We start from the raw sequence: 19,124 nt of genomic DNA on the forward strand, positions 1-19,124 counted from the left end.
ACGAAGTTCGTATAGTAAAAAGTAAGACAATACGTGTTTTTTTTTTTTAATTACGTTTTGTAATGAATATGTTACCCTGCTGTTAGTTAGCTGTTAGCTAGACCACTATTGCTGGATGCAAGAGGTTTACTGTTAAACTGTTACAGTTGTACATTCTCGGTACATTTATATTGTTTTTGATTCCTTTTTTATTGATTTATTTTAATGCAGGGCTTCCTCATCTTTGTCATTAAAAACTCATATTGACATTGAGGAGTGTCATTATTCAATGATCATTTACATTACGCAGATAGTAGGCTAAAAATAGTTTTTGTAGTTGTGAATTTGTGACTTTCTACCGTGTTTCACTTTTCAATTCTTTTATTCCTTTTTTATTAAATGATCATTAATAATGGAAATGAATTTGAGTTGAAATGAGATAAGGTCAGGAAGGAAAAAATAAAATACATTTGAGGTGGGAGAAAATATTTAAGACAGGGAGGCAGTAAATGTAGGTTTAGCGATTAAAGAAAGGATACAAAGCATATTCCAATTTTGACTTGAAATAACGCGAGTCTGACGGAAAGGGAAGAAAATAAAATTGTCTGCGGTGGAAGGACCTAGGTCTGAAAAGCAGGGTTAAGACGGAGAAGAATAGGATGCATTCTATTACGTATATATGAAGCAGGTCTGGGGAAACGTCGTAGGGGGGAAATAAAGGACCCAAGGAGGTCGGGAAGGAAAATGTACCTGGAAAAAACAGGTTCTTAAAATAAGGGAGGCAAGTTGGATCAAACGGGAAAAGGCAGGAAAGTAGGTTTCAGCAATGGAAAGTGTGATGGTAGAAGAGACTCATTGCATGCGCTAACCTTGAGCGCCCTCCTGTGGCCGCGGGGAGTTATTGTTCAGCGGAGCCCGCACTTACAGCTACCAACACAGAAAGATGCAACGTTTAAAGGAACTCTGATGGAAGGACGGAGAGAAGTGCTAAATTAAGGAGGTTCAGAAGGAAAAGACACCTGTATGAAAACGAATCTCTAATTGTTATACATTTTTAATGCGACTGTCTACGGTAGCCAGAAAGCTGGCAAAAAAAACACAAAAGACAACGCACGACTGCCATTTCACATTTAATCCCCAAAGAGAGACACACTGAAGTTGTTCTTCAATAAAATGAAATGACACGAATGAGTTCTTAATGTCCAACAGGCTCTGCGAGGCGATTACAAGTCGGGCTCCAGGCGTGGAAGCACCGGGAGGATGAGGTTGCCAAACGCCGAGTCCTGGGTGATGAAGAAGCCGGACGAGTGTCCGTGGGCGTGCTGCAGGGCGGCCTTCTGCTGGGCGGCGATGTGCTGCAGTTCGGCGCTCTCCCTCGCGTCCTTCGTCGCGCCGCTTCTGCAGGTCAGTGGCGTGTTGGCTCCAGGATCGCTCATGGACTGAGTCTGGAGCAGCCGCCGCTTCTCCTTGTCCAGCTCGGCCAGGATGGCGACGCGGGTGTTGGTGGGAAAGCCTGGAGGATTAGCAGCGGCCATTTTCGCGTGACTTGCACTGTTAGAGTGAACGCGAGTCAAGAGAAAATTCAACTTTCCACAATAACACAGCGTTTTTTTTTGTTTTGTTTTGATTTTTTGGGTGTGGTGAAAGAAGTCGCAATCTACTGTACTTCCGCTTTACTTCCATGAAGAAAGGTGGCACTTCCGTTCACTTTATGTCTTCTTCTTGTGTTTAACAGTAGAGCATTATTGCCACCTATTGGTTGGAGTCCAATTAGCTCGGGCATGCCGATACAAAATTTCAAAAATACTAAACATCTTTTCTTTACGTCTTTTCATAGAGAAATTGAATGAAATTAAAGTATGATTGGAATTATAATCAAATATAATGTATTATATCAAAAATAGATTTTAAAAATTACTTGACTATTTAAACTTTTTCTAATTGTAGGCTTGGCGTTAATAGATACCACCAGTCAACACAAATTTTATGAGGACAATTATCTTCCGTCGTTTGTGTCAATGTAATATAACGTGATTGTGTTTGGTTTTGTGTGTGTTTATATTACAGTATTTTTTTAATTGGGGCTAGATTAGGCGTTGTTATAGTAAACATACACTAGATGTCAGCAGTTAGTCGCAAACATAATTGAAGATACTTGCAGATAGATTCTTGAAGTTAAAGTTGTATACACGCACCTTGTTTTAGTTAGTTTCCTCATAAGAGCATTCAAATTCAAGTAAATGATCAGGCTTTACGTGTGAAGGTTCTAAAAGTTCTGAGCTGGCCTGATTGCTATCATACGAAGTTCGCACACAAAGTTTTGCGTGGGTGTTCTCTGGTTACTCAGGCTCCCTCCCACATAAAACATTCATATTAAATTCACTAAGACTAAATTTTCCCGGAGCTGTGAATTTGAGTGTGGATGGTTGTCTGTACATGCACTGCAATGAAGTCAAGTTAAAGATCGAACTTTTCCAACATTATTTATTGTTTTCAATCTCGGGTTTTCCTTCTTAAATAAACTACAGTACATCAAAACACTTGCAACCACATATCAAAGGTATTTACAAGTTTACATACACTATGTACATATGGACAAAGTCATGTACACAAGGCTTTTGTGTGCGTGTAATCTACATACTGTATGTCTCTGGGGGATTAAAGCTCACACATTTGGTTCACAGCCTCACGAGAGTCACACGGGAGGGAAACACGTTAAACTTAACTGCAGTTCCACAACCCAAAACATTAAACAATGGCAATATGATGTACAAAGATTACAGTTAGTTGAGACAAAAATGGCATAATGTACAGAATCCTTTCCAAATTAGGTAAGGATCCTTATATTCCTTTTTTTAATTTTTTTTTTTTAAGAGTGGACAAAAATACAAAAAACTTCACATCGGTACCCCAATCGGGAACATGTTGCAGATGTATGTATAACATAGGATGCAGTATGTACATGTTTTCATATCGGTGGATATGAATGAAGATCACAAAACAGAAGTTTATCCTACAAGACATCTACACCAACAAAGAAAGAACACTCATTCAACATTCCCATCATCCTATTTTTCCCCACAATTATGTGCATCCTTTCTTCAATGAGTAAAGACAGAAGTGATGGCGACGCGTTAAAAAGGCCATGAAAACATTGATTTAACTTTATATCGATTCCACCCTTAAATAGATTTTTAATACTGCAAAACGCGTCTTATGTCCAAACTGTAAAATCAAAAAACTAATAAATATTTAAATAAGGCGATCACATATTCAGGTACTGGCTGTCGTTGCCTATTAGCTCAGCGTTCAGTTGTAAAAAAAAAAAAGATAGCATATCTTTTGTAGTGGTTGTACTTCATGGAATGAAACAAAAACAAGCCCTTGAAAGGTGTTAATGGGTTACCTATTGATTGAGAACAATCAGGCTGTCAGGACAAATAATATATACCAGCCAGTGACTTGAGAACAAGTACCTTGAAATGAATTGTCAGTTTGTCTATTTTTTTTTTTTTTTTTTTTTGCTACTGAACTGAGCTAAGGCACAGACGCTGTTTGTTCAAGTTTCAGGTTGCTAGCACAGTGCTCAAATTCACTGGATTAAACAAAGAAAAAGATGGAAGCAGGCTTTTTTGTGCACTTGCACAAAGTGCCCAAAAAAAGAAAAGTTTTGTCAGTACAAAAAGGGACCCGACCGAGCAAACAAGTGTGTCAATATCAGGTTGTGTTGGCACATTTTCTAGCCTCTTGAAAGGAAATAGCAGCGGCAGTAGCAGCAGCAGCAGCAAGAGCGTTGCCTGGACAAGGCAGTGTCTGTAAGAGAAGACGGGCCAAAGTCAATTGGTCCCGCCCAGTGCAAAAAGCCAGGCGCTCATCTTGATTGGTCGGTGGGTACAAAACATGCTAGATCATGTTGGAAAGTTCTGTCGAGTCAGTTTCGGAATCTGCCTCGTCCCTGCGCGTAGAAAAGAAAACACTCAATTTTGTGTTAAAAATTTTGTGTTAAAAATAAATATCTTAGGCTTACCTTAGATCCTGGAGCAGTTTCCGGTTGTCTTGCCTCCTGTCTTCGTCAATGGGGTACGTGTACAGGATGACCAGGCCGATCATGATGAGGAATATGGGGGCGGCCGAGACCAGCACCTTCAGCGTGATGTCCACTTCTGCCGGCTGGGAGCAACCTCGAGAGATGTAGCCGGCAAAACTGGATGCAGAGAGGAAAAAAAAAAAAAAAAAAAAAAGGATAAAAGTTAAGGCCCGGTCTTGTGATAGAAGCATGACACTCTACTGTAGTGAAATCGCATTAAAGTTAAAAAAATAAAAAGGGGAGGGGGTAGCACTTTGATGTAGGATTTGTCAGATTTGGATTAACATAATTCAGCATTGTGCTCCTTATGAACAGGAAAGGGGGAAAAAAATCATGACACACATCCAGAGAAACAATGAAGTGGAATCTCCAAAGTTCAACAATTGATTGCCCATATTTGTAAAAAAAATTTCCTACAGAAATGATATTGGGGAATCTATTCTCAGTTATTCCATCGAAAACTTCCCTTTCCTTTTTTTTGGTGCTCAGGCCAAAGCCCTGTCTAATACAGAAGATTGTTTTGTGCAGTGCTTACTCTAAACTGAGAGTGGAGATGCCCAGGGAGACTCCGGAAGCAAACTTGGTGAAGAAGACGTAGAACGAATAGAAGAGCGCCTCGTGGCCATTGGTTTCGGGGTTTTGCACCTGGAAATCATCGACGACGTCGGGCAGCATCGACCTGATGGCCAAAAAGAGCGTTTTGAGTCAGTCGCGCGTTGGTGATCGGAGGGCGGCGGGGGAGAGCCGGTGAGGAAATCTCACCAAGGCAGGAGGAAGGCGGCCGCCACGCTGACCCCGGCAGCAAAGGAGACGATGTAGGTGACGATCAGGTTGCTCTTCAAGCACACCACAAGGATCATGAAGGGGACCACAGACTGGAGAGAGGAGAAGCACAAACTTGTTTCGTTAAAGACACGACAGCAAAAGGCAAAAGATTCCCTGCGATGCGCCAAACGGGGACCTTACCAAGGTGCCGACGTAGACTGCCGTCTTCTTCCCAAATTTGGTGAGGAACCACTGCCAGAAGGGGATGGTGAGAGTGGCCGAGAGCTGTGACAAAAGGGGGACACGCACACTCGGGTTAACCGACACCTTTCCCCCTCAATGCACGTGAAAAGCTCTCCGTGCAAAGCAGTAAAAGCGACAAAGTATGCGCCTGTGTGACATTATGTAACGCTGACATGACAATGGAAACAGTCGAGATATTCAACTTGCGTGGGTGTGGGGATTCCGCAGGGGCAGCATCGTTTGACTCCGACCGAACCCCTCGCCGAATGACCGCAAAAGTGCTGTCATGTTTTCCCTTCCTGTTTTCACATTTCCCTTCCCAGCACTGTGTTTGCTTTTCATCCCAGCAGCAGCAACTTCTTCCTAACTGCCCTCCAGCGCGGTTTACAGTATTAGCCCACATGGTTAGCCAATAAAGTCATCTGGCTAAATAAATTCCTCGTCGGCTCCGTAATCCTAACCATGAAGTAAGGGATCAAATGGTGAAATCTGCTCAACCCTGTGAGCCCCCCCCCCCCCCACACACACACACACACAGCCCCACCCCTTTGCCCTGGTCTGCCTTCTACAGTGGATTAATTTGCTTCCATTAAAACAGGGGCGATGATTGATTCGTGCAGAATTAATTCGTTTTTTAGGGGGGCGTTGGTGGGGGGGACTGCAGATTCTTCTTGTCCATCTGTGGGAATAACACGACATTCAGGCCCGGTTCTCACATTATACTCATGGACAGTGAGAACACTGTGGCGCTTTGATGGGCTCCAGACCAGCTTTGTGACTGCACGCAATTTATGTGCAAAGCCTTCCAAGGCAAGTGTTTGGGAGATTGTCATGGCAACGGCCTACCTGAAACAACACCTGCTTCTATGTGGGCAAACTCACCATGATCACCAACAGAATATTCTGGAAGTCGTTTCGGAAGCCCAGGGTGTAGCTGCAGAACAGAGCAAAGTTGCCCTCGAGGAGCTGCCGAAAGAAGAAACGATTAGTTTCCAAAGAGGGATGCAGCGGCTTCAGAAAAATAAAAACATAAGCAAGCGTGGAAAAAAAAAAAAAAAAAGAGGCCTCAGAAAGTCACGGGTGAATAAAAGGAAGCCTTTTTAATTTGCTTTGAGGCCAAAACTACGTTTGTTCTGTTTGCGTGAACGCGTACCATAAACGCTAAGGAGGTGAAGAGGAAGACCATGACCAGTTTGGCGTAGGGCCCATGTCCCATCACCAACTTGATGCCCTGGAAGAACGACAAGGGCTCAGACTTGGGACGGCTGGACTCTGAAGAGGAGAAAAAAAAAAACATCACATGCGACGTCTAATTTATTTAAAGCCTCACTTAAAATTGTAAATTACAGCTGGAAGTGGTCACATAAAAAAAAAGACACACGCTTGCTTGCAGTCAGCAAGTTCAACAACTGGGCTATTCCCAATGATTATGCTTATACCATTTAAGATAAATAAACTAAAATACAAATCTAAAATAAAATAAAAATAAAATTCCCATCTGAGCAGGGTTCCAGACTGATCGAGATTGAATTAAAAACAAAACAAAAAAAAACATCAATTATCGTATAAATAATTGTTTGTATAAAAGGGAGACAATCTTAAGTGTGGCAACCACCATCCCCCTGAACTTTGAATTGATTCTTCTGGAAATGAACACCGAACACGATGCGTCGACATTACCTTTTTGCTCTCTCACTCCAAAGAACAAAACAACGGCGCATAGGACGTAGATTAAGCAGATGACACCAGAGGCGATCATGTAGGCGGCTCTCTGTTGAGGGAAACGAGAAGTGAGCCAAAACATTCCAGCTTGTCCTTCCTGAATTTGAATGGTCACATTACGGACTGTGTGTTCCAGGGAAATGACGTGCTCTGTTCCGTTGAGGCCGACGGAGGAGTTGCTCATATCGGCCAAAATTTCCCCCGGTCCTGGGACGCAGGGCGCGTTGGCCATGCCCACAATCTGGCCCTGGATGGCGGTACCCAGCACAGTGCCCAGAACCTCCACCGTCATCCCTGATTGGGGAGTTAAAAAAAACATGAGTCACAAGTCTTTTTGTGTCCTCAGGAAAACTATTAGGAACTCAATTGCGACTCACTGTATGCTGTAGCAGAGTCCCTTTCTTTCTGCTCTGAGCTGATGAACATGGTGAGTGCGGAATATGGCACATGGAAGCACTGAAAAGTAAAAACAAATGTCACGTATTGTATAACATTCAACTTATTTTCAGAATGCACGGATATCACTTTTTTCCCCAGCCAGAATACGAGTACAAGTACTTACATTTGAGTACTCGCCATTACCGAGTTCTGATACTTGATGATGTCATTACATCCTGTAGTTATTTATTTTATTTGAATCAAATACTGCTAAAAAACATAAGGTGTTGAAAGGGCTCAAAAAAAAGTCCATCACAGTTTTGCAGAGCCTAATTTGCAGTCTGCTAACAGAGCGTTGTCATCCGTGTTGACCTGAAAGTATCGGTGTCGTAGTATAGCAGCATTTTGCAAGGTGAGTATCACCCGCTTACTTCAATAAATAGTGTAAAATGTAATAACTTTTAGCACTTTTTTAATGTCAAAAAGTGATATCCAGTTGCATTTTAATTTTTTTTTTGTAAAATATGTAGTGTGATATCTTATCGTAATATTGATAATATATGTCGGAACTTTTTTTTTTTTAAATATAACTTATTTTGTATAGAAAAAAAATGGTGAAATATCTTGTAATAATCAACATGTAAATTTTTGTACAAAAAAGTGAAATCTTGTCTTAAAAAAAAAAAAGTGCTATTTTTTTTTTACATAAAAACAGTATAATTTCAATATTTGAAAATACAGTGGTCCAATAATATAATGATAATAAAATGCTGCAAACTACAAATGCTCTGTGGACCACACAATAAAAAAACACTTCAAAGCAGACAAGCAAATTTATTTAGACATGTTTGTGTGGCTCATACTCACAGTTTGAAGGCTCTGGAAGACACAGTAGAAGAAAAGGTACCAGATGACTTTGCCGTCCTCAAAAGGGGGCACGTACCATATTAGGAAGTACGAGATCACAGCCACAGGAGTCGAGATCGCAATCCTGAGGGAACAAGAAAAAGAAAAAAGAGCCACCATGGATGAAAACGTGAAGCTCTCCATGCACATGCTCCACAACCCCCCCCCCCCCCCAAAAAACAAAAAACAAGCCTGAATGAGGACATGGGGCTCATTGCATAAGACACACAGACCATTCACGGGGCATCTTCCATTCAAGTGCTGCCAAATGCTGACTAGTGCGGTTCGATTCTGACACGTTTCTGCACACACCTGCGATGGAATTCGATAATTGCATGACGTGAACATACTTAAGCTCCGTCAAAGGATGAATCACCTTGTACTCAACAGATCTATGCCCACGAGGTGATTTTAAAGAGGAGACTCCAGCAAGAACCTGGGAAGTGGCATTCTTTCGGCCATTTCCTGCAAGCATTCTACTCCAGCTGGCAATCTGATCAACGATCCCCACTCGTGTGTGACACTAAAAGGAAACCACAACTTTTATTGGCCGCCTCTGAACCAGGACATCCTTGATGAATCCTGGAAATGCTGCGTCAATTGAGTCATAATTGCTTGACACAATCGGTATTCAGCAGCCCGGCAACTTTTTTTTTGAAAAATGACTACTATGGAGAAAACAAGACAAATCACATCAATCTACTGGCAGGCTAACTATCCTTAAGTGACCTTTAATAGTGGGCAAGGAATTCAGGTGTCGCGGTAGGTTGGTGCTGCGGTTTCAGTTGGCAACAAAGTTCAAACGGGCTTAGCATCATGTGACTACTTAACGCCCGTGCTTGGAGAACAGCGTCAGATAACAAAAGTTAAACCCTGTGCCGGAAGTGGACGACACACCTGATGACTAATTGTGGCATGGCTTCTCTTTGCGGGTTGGCCACTATTTAAGAAAACATTGTAAGAAAAAAAAAAATCGGTGTGACGTTCCCGGGTGGGAAGTTGGTGAATTTCAGTTGCATCAACTTTCAACAACAAAAAAAAAATGCCTCTATTTCATCAAAACTTGAAATGTGTCATCCATTTATGCTATGCATGCTAACTACTAGTGCCTTCAAAATGAGCAACCAAACACAAATTCCACTTATACAAGCGAGATGCAATAAAGTGTTCGTTTAAGGGGTGTCAAGTCCATCTCGGCTGCATTGAGCGTCGTCTCGCCCGTGCGTACGATCTGATTAACTGTACCCCTGAGGATAAAGTGGCGAGAGCGGGTCAAAGCAGCTGACACATGAGCGACTATCAAATGATATGTTTCTTCATTTGGGCCGCACGTGGCCTACCGTCAAACGGCCTTGGATGGCAGTGAAGTGTGACAGGACAGCACAATCTCCCCCTGGCAAGACGCTGTTCGCAATTCAAATGTGTTTTGCGCATCAAGTAAATACGTTTATTCAGATGAAGCATATTCATCATTATTGTACTAATACCGCCGCGCACTTAACGATTGAATTTGTGAACTTGGCAACAGGACAACATTCTGCACTGATAAGTCACTTGAACTATAGTAACCCTCATGATGTGACGAAGGGGGGAAAAAAAAAACATCCGAGGCCTCAATAGCTGCGCTCTCATTGGCTAAACGTGATGGTGTGTTGTGGGCTGGACCAATCGGAGGCTGAGCTCACGAGTCATACCCGCCCGCCCCCACCCCACCCTCACACACACTACCAAGGAATATGGAGTGGCTGATTCTGTGCCGGTTCAGCTGTGCTTTCCTTCTCCACGCTTGTCTTTGTCGAGTGACGTGGCCTCACTGCTTCTGAGCATGCCGGTGATTCCTGCACGCCCCATCATGGGAAATAGCGAGGTGAATGACCCCGTTTCTTGCGAAAGCATGTGGATGGGAACGTCATTAGTGACGAGCTATTTTTCCGAAACTGAAAAACCCAACAGTATTTCATCATGAGTTAAACACTTAGCCTGGATTTACACAGCAGATCCAAGCTGCAATTCCGGTTTCATGGCGATTTCACCTATTTCAATGGTGGCAAACTCACATTGATTGTTTTTCTGATTTTTATCCACATTTGGAAAAGGCCTGATTCTGATATCAGAGCCCCAATGTATGTCCAAATGTTGTCACTTGAGAGCAAAATGTTAATAAATAAAATGTAGCTTCTGTCAATTGAATGAGAAGTGTAATCCAGGTTTAGAAGGGTGGTTCATGACATTCTTAGGACAGAACCCAAATTTTAACTCACTGTACTTCCCCCCCCCCCCCTCCAAAACCGTAACAGGCTGAGTTGTTAATTAATTCAAGTCACTTTTTTTTATGCAGCCCAGAAGGCAAAATATCAACTCCCCTGCAGCGTGAGATTTTCTCAAACCCCTTCAACCCCTTGTACTCTCCTTCACCTTTCTTACTAGTCATCCCCCCCACCCGACACTCTTACACCCAACGACAATCACGTAACACAGTCAATACCCCTTTGGACATGCGCATTGACGCAGCCTCACCGAACATGAGGGACAGCTTTAGCGGTGGGGGGTGGATGGTAACATAATAGTTGTTACAAAGGATTGGGTCGTGGCTGCCTCTGTGATAAAAGGGGGCCCAAGTCACAGCCACTCGCAGGCACTAAAAGACTAGACAAGGAAAATAGTGAATTTCCATTTATAAAGGGACTTCTTACAAACTGAAAAAAAAAGAAAAATCCTTGTCGCTTAAGGGGAGTATGTGAAAATGCATTCGCAAAGTAGCACATGGGGGTTACATTTACCGACGTCCAGCTGAAGGCCGCACTGGGAAATGTGAAAGCGCACCCCCTAGATGGGGCTTCCCCCTTCCCCGCGACGCTACGCGCTACGTTTCAACTAGTGAACAGGTCTCCATGGCCATGATGCCACCGGCAGTTGCGCAGGCTATGAGGAAGTGGCGTTGCCGCAATTGCATGACTGTGACCTGTGGTAACCTCGGTTGGGAGAGGATTGGCTCCGTGTGAGCGCAAGGTCCCGCCCCCTAACACCTACGTTGGAACAGCATGTCTTTTCAACTTCAAGACAGCAAGGTTTAAATGGGACATATGTAATGCATACTGGAATTGATTTTCAATTAGACTCTGTAGTCCCTTCCCGCCAAACAACACAGAAAGTGCTTTGTTCGCAGCCTATTTTTTGAAAATGTATCTGCTGTTGAGTTTCGCATTATCTTCGTGTCACAATTAGTCCGTTTTTCTACCCACGAAATTGCAGCTAGTATGGGTGAAGATCCGCCAGTTTCAAACACCGTCAAAAGGTACACTGCTACGTCCCCCCAAAAAAAACAAAATTGGACCGACCCGCTAACTCGGGTCAATTTGACCCAACTTTCTGGGTTGCTTTGTTGGTATGTTTTATAGAAGACAACACAAAGTTGGGTCAGAGGAGCCAAGTAATCAGATTGGTCCAACTTTTGATCCAGCAGTTTTAAGGGTGTAAGCAGAGCTGCATTCAGTTTTGTTCGGTGCACAAATTAGTATGTCAACTTTTGATCATTCTAAATCAACTTCCCATGGAAATTAAGTGAAAAATGTCAGATCAGTGTGCTAAGATTCTTGATATTGTGACGACACCTTTGAACCACATTTAACTGTGAGTAAAAAAAACCACACAATAAGTTTCCTCAACACCAAGCTGTCTGAGAAGTGACATGTAAAGGAGGCGTCAAAGCACCTACCAGGGCATCATGCGTCCAAAACGTGTCCAGGGACTCCGCGAGACCAAGAATCCCACCGTGGGGTCCGTTACCGCATCCCATGCTCGACCCACAAACAGGATGATTGAGGCGTAGAATGGATCCAGCTGCCAAAAGAGAAGACGATGTAAATGGATGTCATTAATCCGAGATACAAAATGCGTTTTCTATTCTAGATTAGGATACCTTGTGACTGCCACTAAACAATACTTAGTGTGTGGCTAAGAAGGGTAGCTTTATAACATTTATATGTCAGCAGTGTCTTTGAGCACTTGGCAGGCGTCAGAACAAACGGCCCGCTTCCTTGGTCCGCCATTCGAACAGGGTGCAAAGAATGTACCGCTCCTCACTGTACAAAGTGCACCACGCTGGGCCGCACAATAGACTCCTGACAACAGTCTTGGTAGGCAAATAAAACTCAACCGTGGGGAGCCTTTGACTTTCCACTCCATTACATGCCACATGGCCTTGACCACGAGATTAGTGTCAGGCCTCATTAAAGTCGCTACCGCCAGCCACCCACACATCTTTGTTTATAATATTTTGATTTTATAGTGGTGTAATGGATAACTTGGATATCTTTTCATGTTGGATCATTTGATTGCAAAAAGCCTTTACAAGCATGATCACGTAAAACCCGGGATGATATCAGTGTGTGTAGACGTTTAACACTTCATTTTGCGTTGAAAGGAGTTGCCTGTGTCTGAGAAATATTTTCGACATCTCACACCATCTAATTATCCAGTGGAGAGCGGTCTGGACCAGCTAGGGCCTTCTAATCATCAGAAGCACTGACCTACATTTCTTTTTTTTTTTCCATGAAATTGTGATCATTTATTCCCACCAGTCTTTTCTCTTCATTTGCTGCCGTGTCAAACGAATCATATTAGAATGGGACTGCATCTTTTTAAAAGCAAATTTCAAATTTGCTTCAGAGGCTTGCCCACAATAACATCAACATTTTTCTTTGCTCTGATTGGTCGGTCAGAGCAAGCCGAATATGAGGAAATATCGCCGCTCCAGATCAATATCGCCGCTCCAGATCATTTACATGGCACAGTTGTGTGTATTATATTGCACATTTGTATAGTATTGTGACAAAATGGCTTTTTTGCCTGTGCAGACATGTCTGTGATAAGATATATCGGTCTGTGTGTTGTGCACACCATGGTTTTCTACCAACCTGTGCGACATCCAGCAGATAGAGCTGCAAAAAGAAGCCTAAGGCACATCCTGTGATCTGGTAGGGCGCCCCACCAATGGCATAGCAGAGCTTGTTGCAGATAGACAATTTGTTCCTGTGCTCGTCCTGAGGAAAGAAAATGGAAAAAAAAGCAAGAATTAGATGGATATATTGATGAGCTTTTAAAAGCTAAAGCCTGCCAAGAGAGTGTCCTGAATAGTATTTGCAGCTGTTTGAGAATTCTGGCTAGCAGCAGATAGCTGGATCCACCCAAGCAGCAGGAATGAACACGTTCATATTACGCTGGCTTTCTCCATCTCTTTCCCCAAAATGTCAACTCTCACCTAGTTTAATCTGCTTCAATTGTGAGATGCTGAACCACGCCAAAGTTTTTAAAAGACATTGTGACGAATGTTTAATCAATGTCTCGTTTTATTTGCAGAGCTGACAACAAGGATCTTTGTGTCTTAATTCCAGGGAATGAAAACACAGAACCTGTCACCTGACGAGGGCACCTTGGCAAACTTACTGGCCAGCTCGAATCAAAAGCCTCTCTGACACATGCCAAGCACACACCCTCCTCGCTCACCAATCAAACATGCCTGTTTTTTTGTTTTTTTTGCTCTGCCCAAATGATGCCCCTGCATATATAAGTTTTACGATGCACTAACACTCTAAACTTGACTATTCTTCTATTCTTAAAATACATGTGACAGTGCCTCTTGTTTGACCACAACAAAGCTGAACAAACCCCCCTTTTTGTCCTGTTGTGAATACAACTAAAGCAGTAAGTTCAAGTGACAAAACACCGCAACCAGATACCGGTGCCATTCAAAATTGACTAAACTGATTTCAATTTGAGTGAAAAGTGGGTCACCTTATGAATTACGTTGTCCATTAGAAAGGTTCAGACAATACACACAAGATTAGTTTATGAGGTCAAGGCCACTGCTAAATGCTTCCTCAACGATTACTGATTGACAGTTTAGATAAGGTATTGGAATGCCTTTTTTTTTTTACATTTAAATGATAGATCTGGATGGATGTGAAACGTGAACTTGATGCTCCTCTCTAGGGACACGTCGCCTTCAGCTGTCGGTTAAAAAAAAGGCGGGGGGGGGACTTCCACCCATGACTGGAAGGTATCATGCCAATTTGACTACTACAATGCACATTCGAGCATGCTTTGCTAAATTAAAAATTTATTGGCGATTAGCAATATATTTAAGATATTTAAGTCACCGATAAGGAATCGAAGAACCTCAAATTTGAACAGCTACATTTGAATGGGGGCACATCAGTCCACATTCAAGCAACCTAAAAGACAGAGGGGGTATAGGGGTACACTTTATGGTTTAAATGAGCTCTGGGGTGACTCGGGTAACGACTAGTTTCAAACCATAGACCTTGCAGACAACAAAACAGCAATTATAAGATGGCAGGATTTTTTTAAAAGCATGTAATGTAATAGGATATTTCCTATTTGAAGAAGTCACGAGGCATGCATAGAAGGGGTCTTTGGTAACACCGGCTGGATTATCAGGTGTGGGTTTCAAGTTTTCCTCAATTTATCATTGCTTTAAATGGAATATGAATGAAAATGCATCCGTGGAAGGATCACCATGTGAAATGTGTGGCGAGCAACGAATCAATGAATGAGACACTCCCTTTTGAAAATGACTAGCCGGGCGGCGTGTTCTGTTCATTTATACACGTTGCAATCTTTTCTACTCCTTGAATACTAACTAAACGGGTTTGGTTGCACTAAACGCAAAGCAAATATTTGTTTTTGTTTATTAAAATGCACCTACCTTTCTTGCAAGCGAAATGCCATCGGAGTTGCCAGGTTTAGTCAATAAACTGGCGTTGGAGTATTGTTCGCTTCCTTCCCCCTTGGCCATATCAGAATTGCTTCTGCGTCGCGTTATCGTGACACAAAAAGTAGCAAAATATAAATAAAAAAACAGTTAAGCTTGAGATGTAGTGTTTCGTGGAATCTGACAGCAAAGTGAGGAGATGCGGATGGGGTGGCTTTAGTCGTTTTTAGAGCTCCCCGCCCATTTGTAACGTAGTTTCACCCCACGTTTGGCCACGCCCCCCATGGCGACGTCACGCCACCAGGGTTGCTCACTCCATGCTCTCGCGTGGATTATCCTTTAATAATTCCCTTTCCAAATTCACTGACGTAGATGATTAATGCACCGTCTGTGGAAGTGAGTCAGAGACAATTCTGAATTTATTTTGTAATTGCCCTGTGTCATCAAAATTTTGAAGAGATTTTGTGATGTGTGAAAAAAATGGTCATACTATTGTCTTTGCTGTTAAAGATATTATTACAAGTTTTGCGATCAATCTTATGTTATTACTTGGTAGATTTTATTTACACAAAATAAAGAAATCCCGTGCAAATTTTCAGGTTTTCATTGCTGAGTTTCATCTATATGTAAATACCTTGAAATTAACAAAATATAAGAAAAGTGTTTGGACATTACAGTTCATTCGGAAATTATCTTTGGTTGATTTCAAATGAACGTTTATTGTGCCTTACATTTTTATTTTATTTGATTTTTGTTTCCTTTTTCTATGTTGGCTTTTTATGTGTGTCTATTGCATGACATTGATATTTGCACTTCGCTATACAACAATTGTTTGTTAATGTCTGAAAGTATCAATGAAAAAAATGCACTCGCGTGGACTGATCGCGTGAGAGCAAAAAACACAGAGGTTTAAAAAAACTTTTTCTGTAAACATTTTCTGTAAAATCAGTTGTATTATAATTTAGAACCATGTCATGTCATCTTCCAAACCGCTTATCCTATATAGGGTCGCGGGAAGTTGCTGGAGCCTATCCCAGCCGTCAATGGGCGAAATTTAGAACCAATAACAAGAAATTAAATGCATTTAGGAAGCACAATTATTATAATATCTGTGTTATTCGTATGATGCTTGTCTTTGTGAACAAGCGTCTTAGCAAGTTATTGGCAATACATTTTATTAAAAAAAAAAATCTATATTACTCTTTCTTTCCTATTTGTCATCTTGTTTGAACTAGGGAAAAAAAGAAACCCAAGCATGTAATTGATCATCTTTGTGAGTGGTTAATAAATAGACTTAACAAGTCACTATGTTAATAAATGTTACATGAGAGGTTATCACTGATTCCAAATTTGACCTCCGCATCCCCATGAAATACTGTAACACCTTTGTATGTATAATCAAAGGATGACACAGTTGCTGAGACTTTTTTTCTACACATTCATTCAAGAGCTGCTATCAGCCATAATTCACATCCAGTCACTCTGCACGCTGAGCGCCTCGCTTGAGCCAACGTTTAAGACATCAAGGACACACTCACAACAAAGCATTTAAAGAACAATATTTTTTAATGATAGAGATATGCCACAAACCGGTTGGCGCATAGTTAATGCATCAAAGTACATCATAGCATTCCCATGGAAATATGCCACCTGAGGAGGGGTAGCCAGCCAAGAGATAGCATCCGAGCAACCTGATTGGTTGGCTCTTGGTGGTGCCATTTTAGAACTGCTGCACAATTGCTTCTATGCCCGTGTTGCATTCTTGCAGGGAGCGGCGGATTCAGAATACCGGAATGGATGATCTGAGAAGTACAGTTCTAGATTTCCCTTCAGATCTCATAATCAAGGGCAGCTCCTAGTAGACTCCAGAGCTCTAATCAGGATAAATGGATTATGATCAATTAAATTTTATGCATTTTTCACAATTTAATTTCAATATCATCAAAGTACCCCAAGGATCAATAATTTAGTCTGCCTCATGCAAATGAGCCACTGCTCACCCCGCCCCTTATAATTGTTCCAATGCACAACTTCTGTTACCATGACAACCAGCAGCGGAGCTAAGTATAGCAGTAGTGATTATGGCTGGAGTGTGAAGAAAAAAAAAAACAAGTGTCCATAAAAACAGTAAGCATTGATTGTTCATATTTTCACTTGTGGATGCAGCACTTCAATCGTATGTAAATTGGCCCCAAACCAAATTATTTCTACACAAGCAATTAAAAAGTCAATTTTCCAATGATTAGTCCTCTTTAAAGTCGAAAGCAAACTTGTTTGTTGCCAAATGACTTTCAACTGCACATGCAAACATCTTTGCGTGCAACGTGGCATAGATGAAAACAAGGTCACTCATATTTCTTTTCATTTCAGCTATCACTTTTCAAAGCGACTCAACATGAAAAAAGTGGACTTTAATGGTGTACAGAAACCTCAAAATTCCACATTCTTGGTCGAAAAATTAGTAGCTTTTCTCATGTGGCTCCTTCGTTGGCCTTTTTATTTGCAAAGCCACCTCAGCTCTGGCCAAGAAGCAGAGCATGTCAAAGTTCTCAATTTAGCTGCGCACACATGCCGTGAAGTCGACAGTGTCCAAGTGCTGCGCACACAAGCCGCTACTGTATGTCTGCAGATAGGGGAGACGTGAATATGCGATGTGCAATGTTGACTCTACTTGTCCGCCTCCCTTTGCACAAACATACTATACGTTGTTTTATCTATGTTAAAGATGCATTTGTTTGTTGACATGGACCCAATACTTAAGAAAGTCTTCAGCTTTGACTGAGTTCTGCCAATCAGTGTGTCAACACGCTGCAGATTAGATAAGGTTTTATTGACTGCAATAGATAAAATAGGTTGTTTTTATCAAAGGAGAACGTAGATTTGCCTGCGAATGTTAGTGGACATTGTTTGCATATGTAGCTAGCCTTGTGTTCAAATAAAAATTGTTTAAATGTTATGATCACCGCAACTTCAAAGTTAGTTTCACGAGCCAGTTTATGGTGTTTTTACTGTTTTACATTGTGTTGTTGCATTAAGCCATCAGACTTTCGTAAGGCAAACTTTTGGCTAAAATGTTGTGAAGTTTGCTGTTTTGAAAAAATAATAATAATAAATTAAAAGTTTTTCTTTAACAAAATATGCCAGTGGCTCCATGTACAACTTCATGTCATCTTCCAAACCATTTATCCTATACAGGGTCGGGAGGAGGGGCTGGAGCCTATCCCAGCCGTCAACGGGCGAAGGCAGACTACACCCCGAACTGGTCGCCAGCCAGTCGCAGGGCACACACAGACACCGTCACTGAGCGGAAATCGATCCCACGCTGCCCGCACACAACTCAGGCATGTGTACCACTACACTATCAGTGACTATCATGTACAACTTAAAAAAATAAAATAAACGCTCTCCAAGTAGCATCATGACCACCACCATAAATGTTAAAATATTGCAACACAGTAGCATAAGGACACCCTGAATTGGTTGCCAGCCAAACGCAGGGCACACAAAGACAAACACCCGCACTCACAATCACACCGAGGGGCAATTTAGAGTGTCCAATCACCTTACCATGCATGTTTGTGGAATGTGGGAGGAAACCGGAGTACCCGGAGAAAACCCACGCAGGCACGGGGAGAACATGCAAACTCCACACAGGGAGGCCGGGGCCGGGATCGAACCCACGACCTCTGAACTGTGAGGCGGACGTGCTAACCAGTCGATCAACGTGCCGCCGAGCCACTGATTACAGGCAATTAAAACTATTTACGGACATTTTTGGAATGCACTGTACTATTAGTGATGCATTTAACAGGAACATGGATATATGAAGTGGTGATAATGAGTGGATGCTTGCTCACCTCCTCTTTGGCTCAAAACTATTGCATGTCCTGGCAATTCCCCTACATGTGGAGAAAAAGCAGATTCCATTCCAATTGTGTGCCAAGATGATCAAGAAATACTTCTTCTGAATCAAAATGAAAATAAGGCCTTGTGCAATCATGTGCGTGCTGAAATATTTCAACTATATTTGTTAACACTCCCACTTGCTCGGACTAATTTCACCACCAAAGGCGAGACATTTTGACAAACTACAAACTGCAACAGCCGCAGACAACTCACCCCCACGATTACGCTGCCATTGAGCCAATAAGCCCAAGAGGGGAAAAAATGGAGGGCAACAGCATATCATAGCAGTCCTTATTCACCTTGTACTGTTTCCGCAAAAATAATGGCCTCTATTTTGATAGACGTCAAGTTTCGATGAATTGCCAGATGCCTCATTCGTAGTCGACAAATGATTGAAAAAATGAA

General features: G+C 42.0%; 1 protein-coding gene and 1 pseudogene across 1 annotated transcript; both read right to left on the reverse strand.

Moving 5' to 3' along the window:
- Window positions 1–1,093: 1,093 nt before the first annotated feature.
- Window positions 1,094–1,713, reverse strand: LOC147132224 (SOSS complex subunit C pseudogene; annotated as a pseudogene).
- Window positions 1,714–2,445: 732 nt separating this feature from the next.
- mfsd2ab (MFSD2 lysolipid transporter A, lysophospholipid b) lies at window positions 2,446–15,030 on the reverse strand. The gene is made up of 14 exons (XM_086014049.1): window positions 14,808–15,030; window positions 12,997–13,122; window positions 11,796–11,920; window positions 8,042–8,165; window positions 7,174–7,252; window positions 6,921–7,090; window positions 6,755–6,845; window positions 6,228–6,346; window positions 5,957–6,040; window positions 5,033–5,116; window positions 4,829–4,941; window positions 4,602–4,745; window positions 4,007–4,183; window positions 2,446–3,934 (listed from the first exon to the last, which is right to left on the reverse strand). Exons 1-14 carry the CDS (start codon window positions 14,895–14,897, stop codon window positions 3,883–3,885), a joined length of 1,578 nt encoding a protein of 525 aa, XP_085870175.1. The 5' UTR covers window positions 14,898–15,030; the 3' UTR covers window positions 2,446–3,882.
- Between the last annotated feature and the right edge of the window lie 4,094 nt (window positions 15,031–19,124).

This window comes from Filicampus tigris, chromosome 18, assembly GCF_054856515.1.
Source record: "Filicampus tigris isolate MCC_2025a chromosome 18, RoL_Ftig_1.0, whole genome shotgun sequence".
Classification (NCBI taxonomy): Eukaryota; Metazoa; Chordata; class Actinopteri; order Syngnathiformes; family Syngnathidae; genus Filicampus; species Filicampus tigris.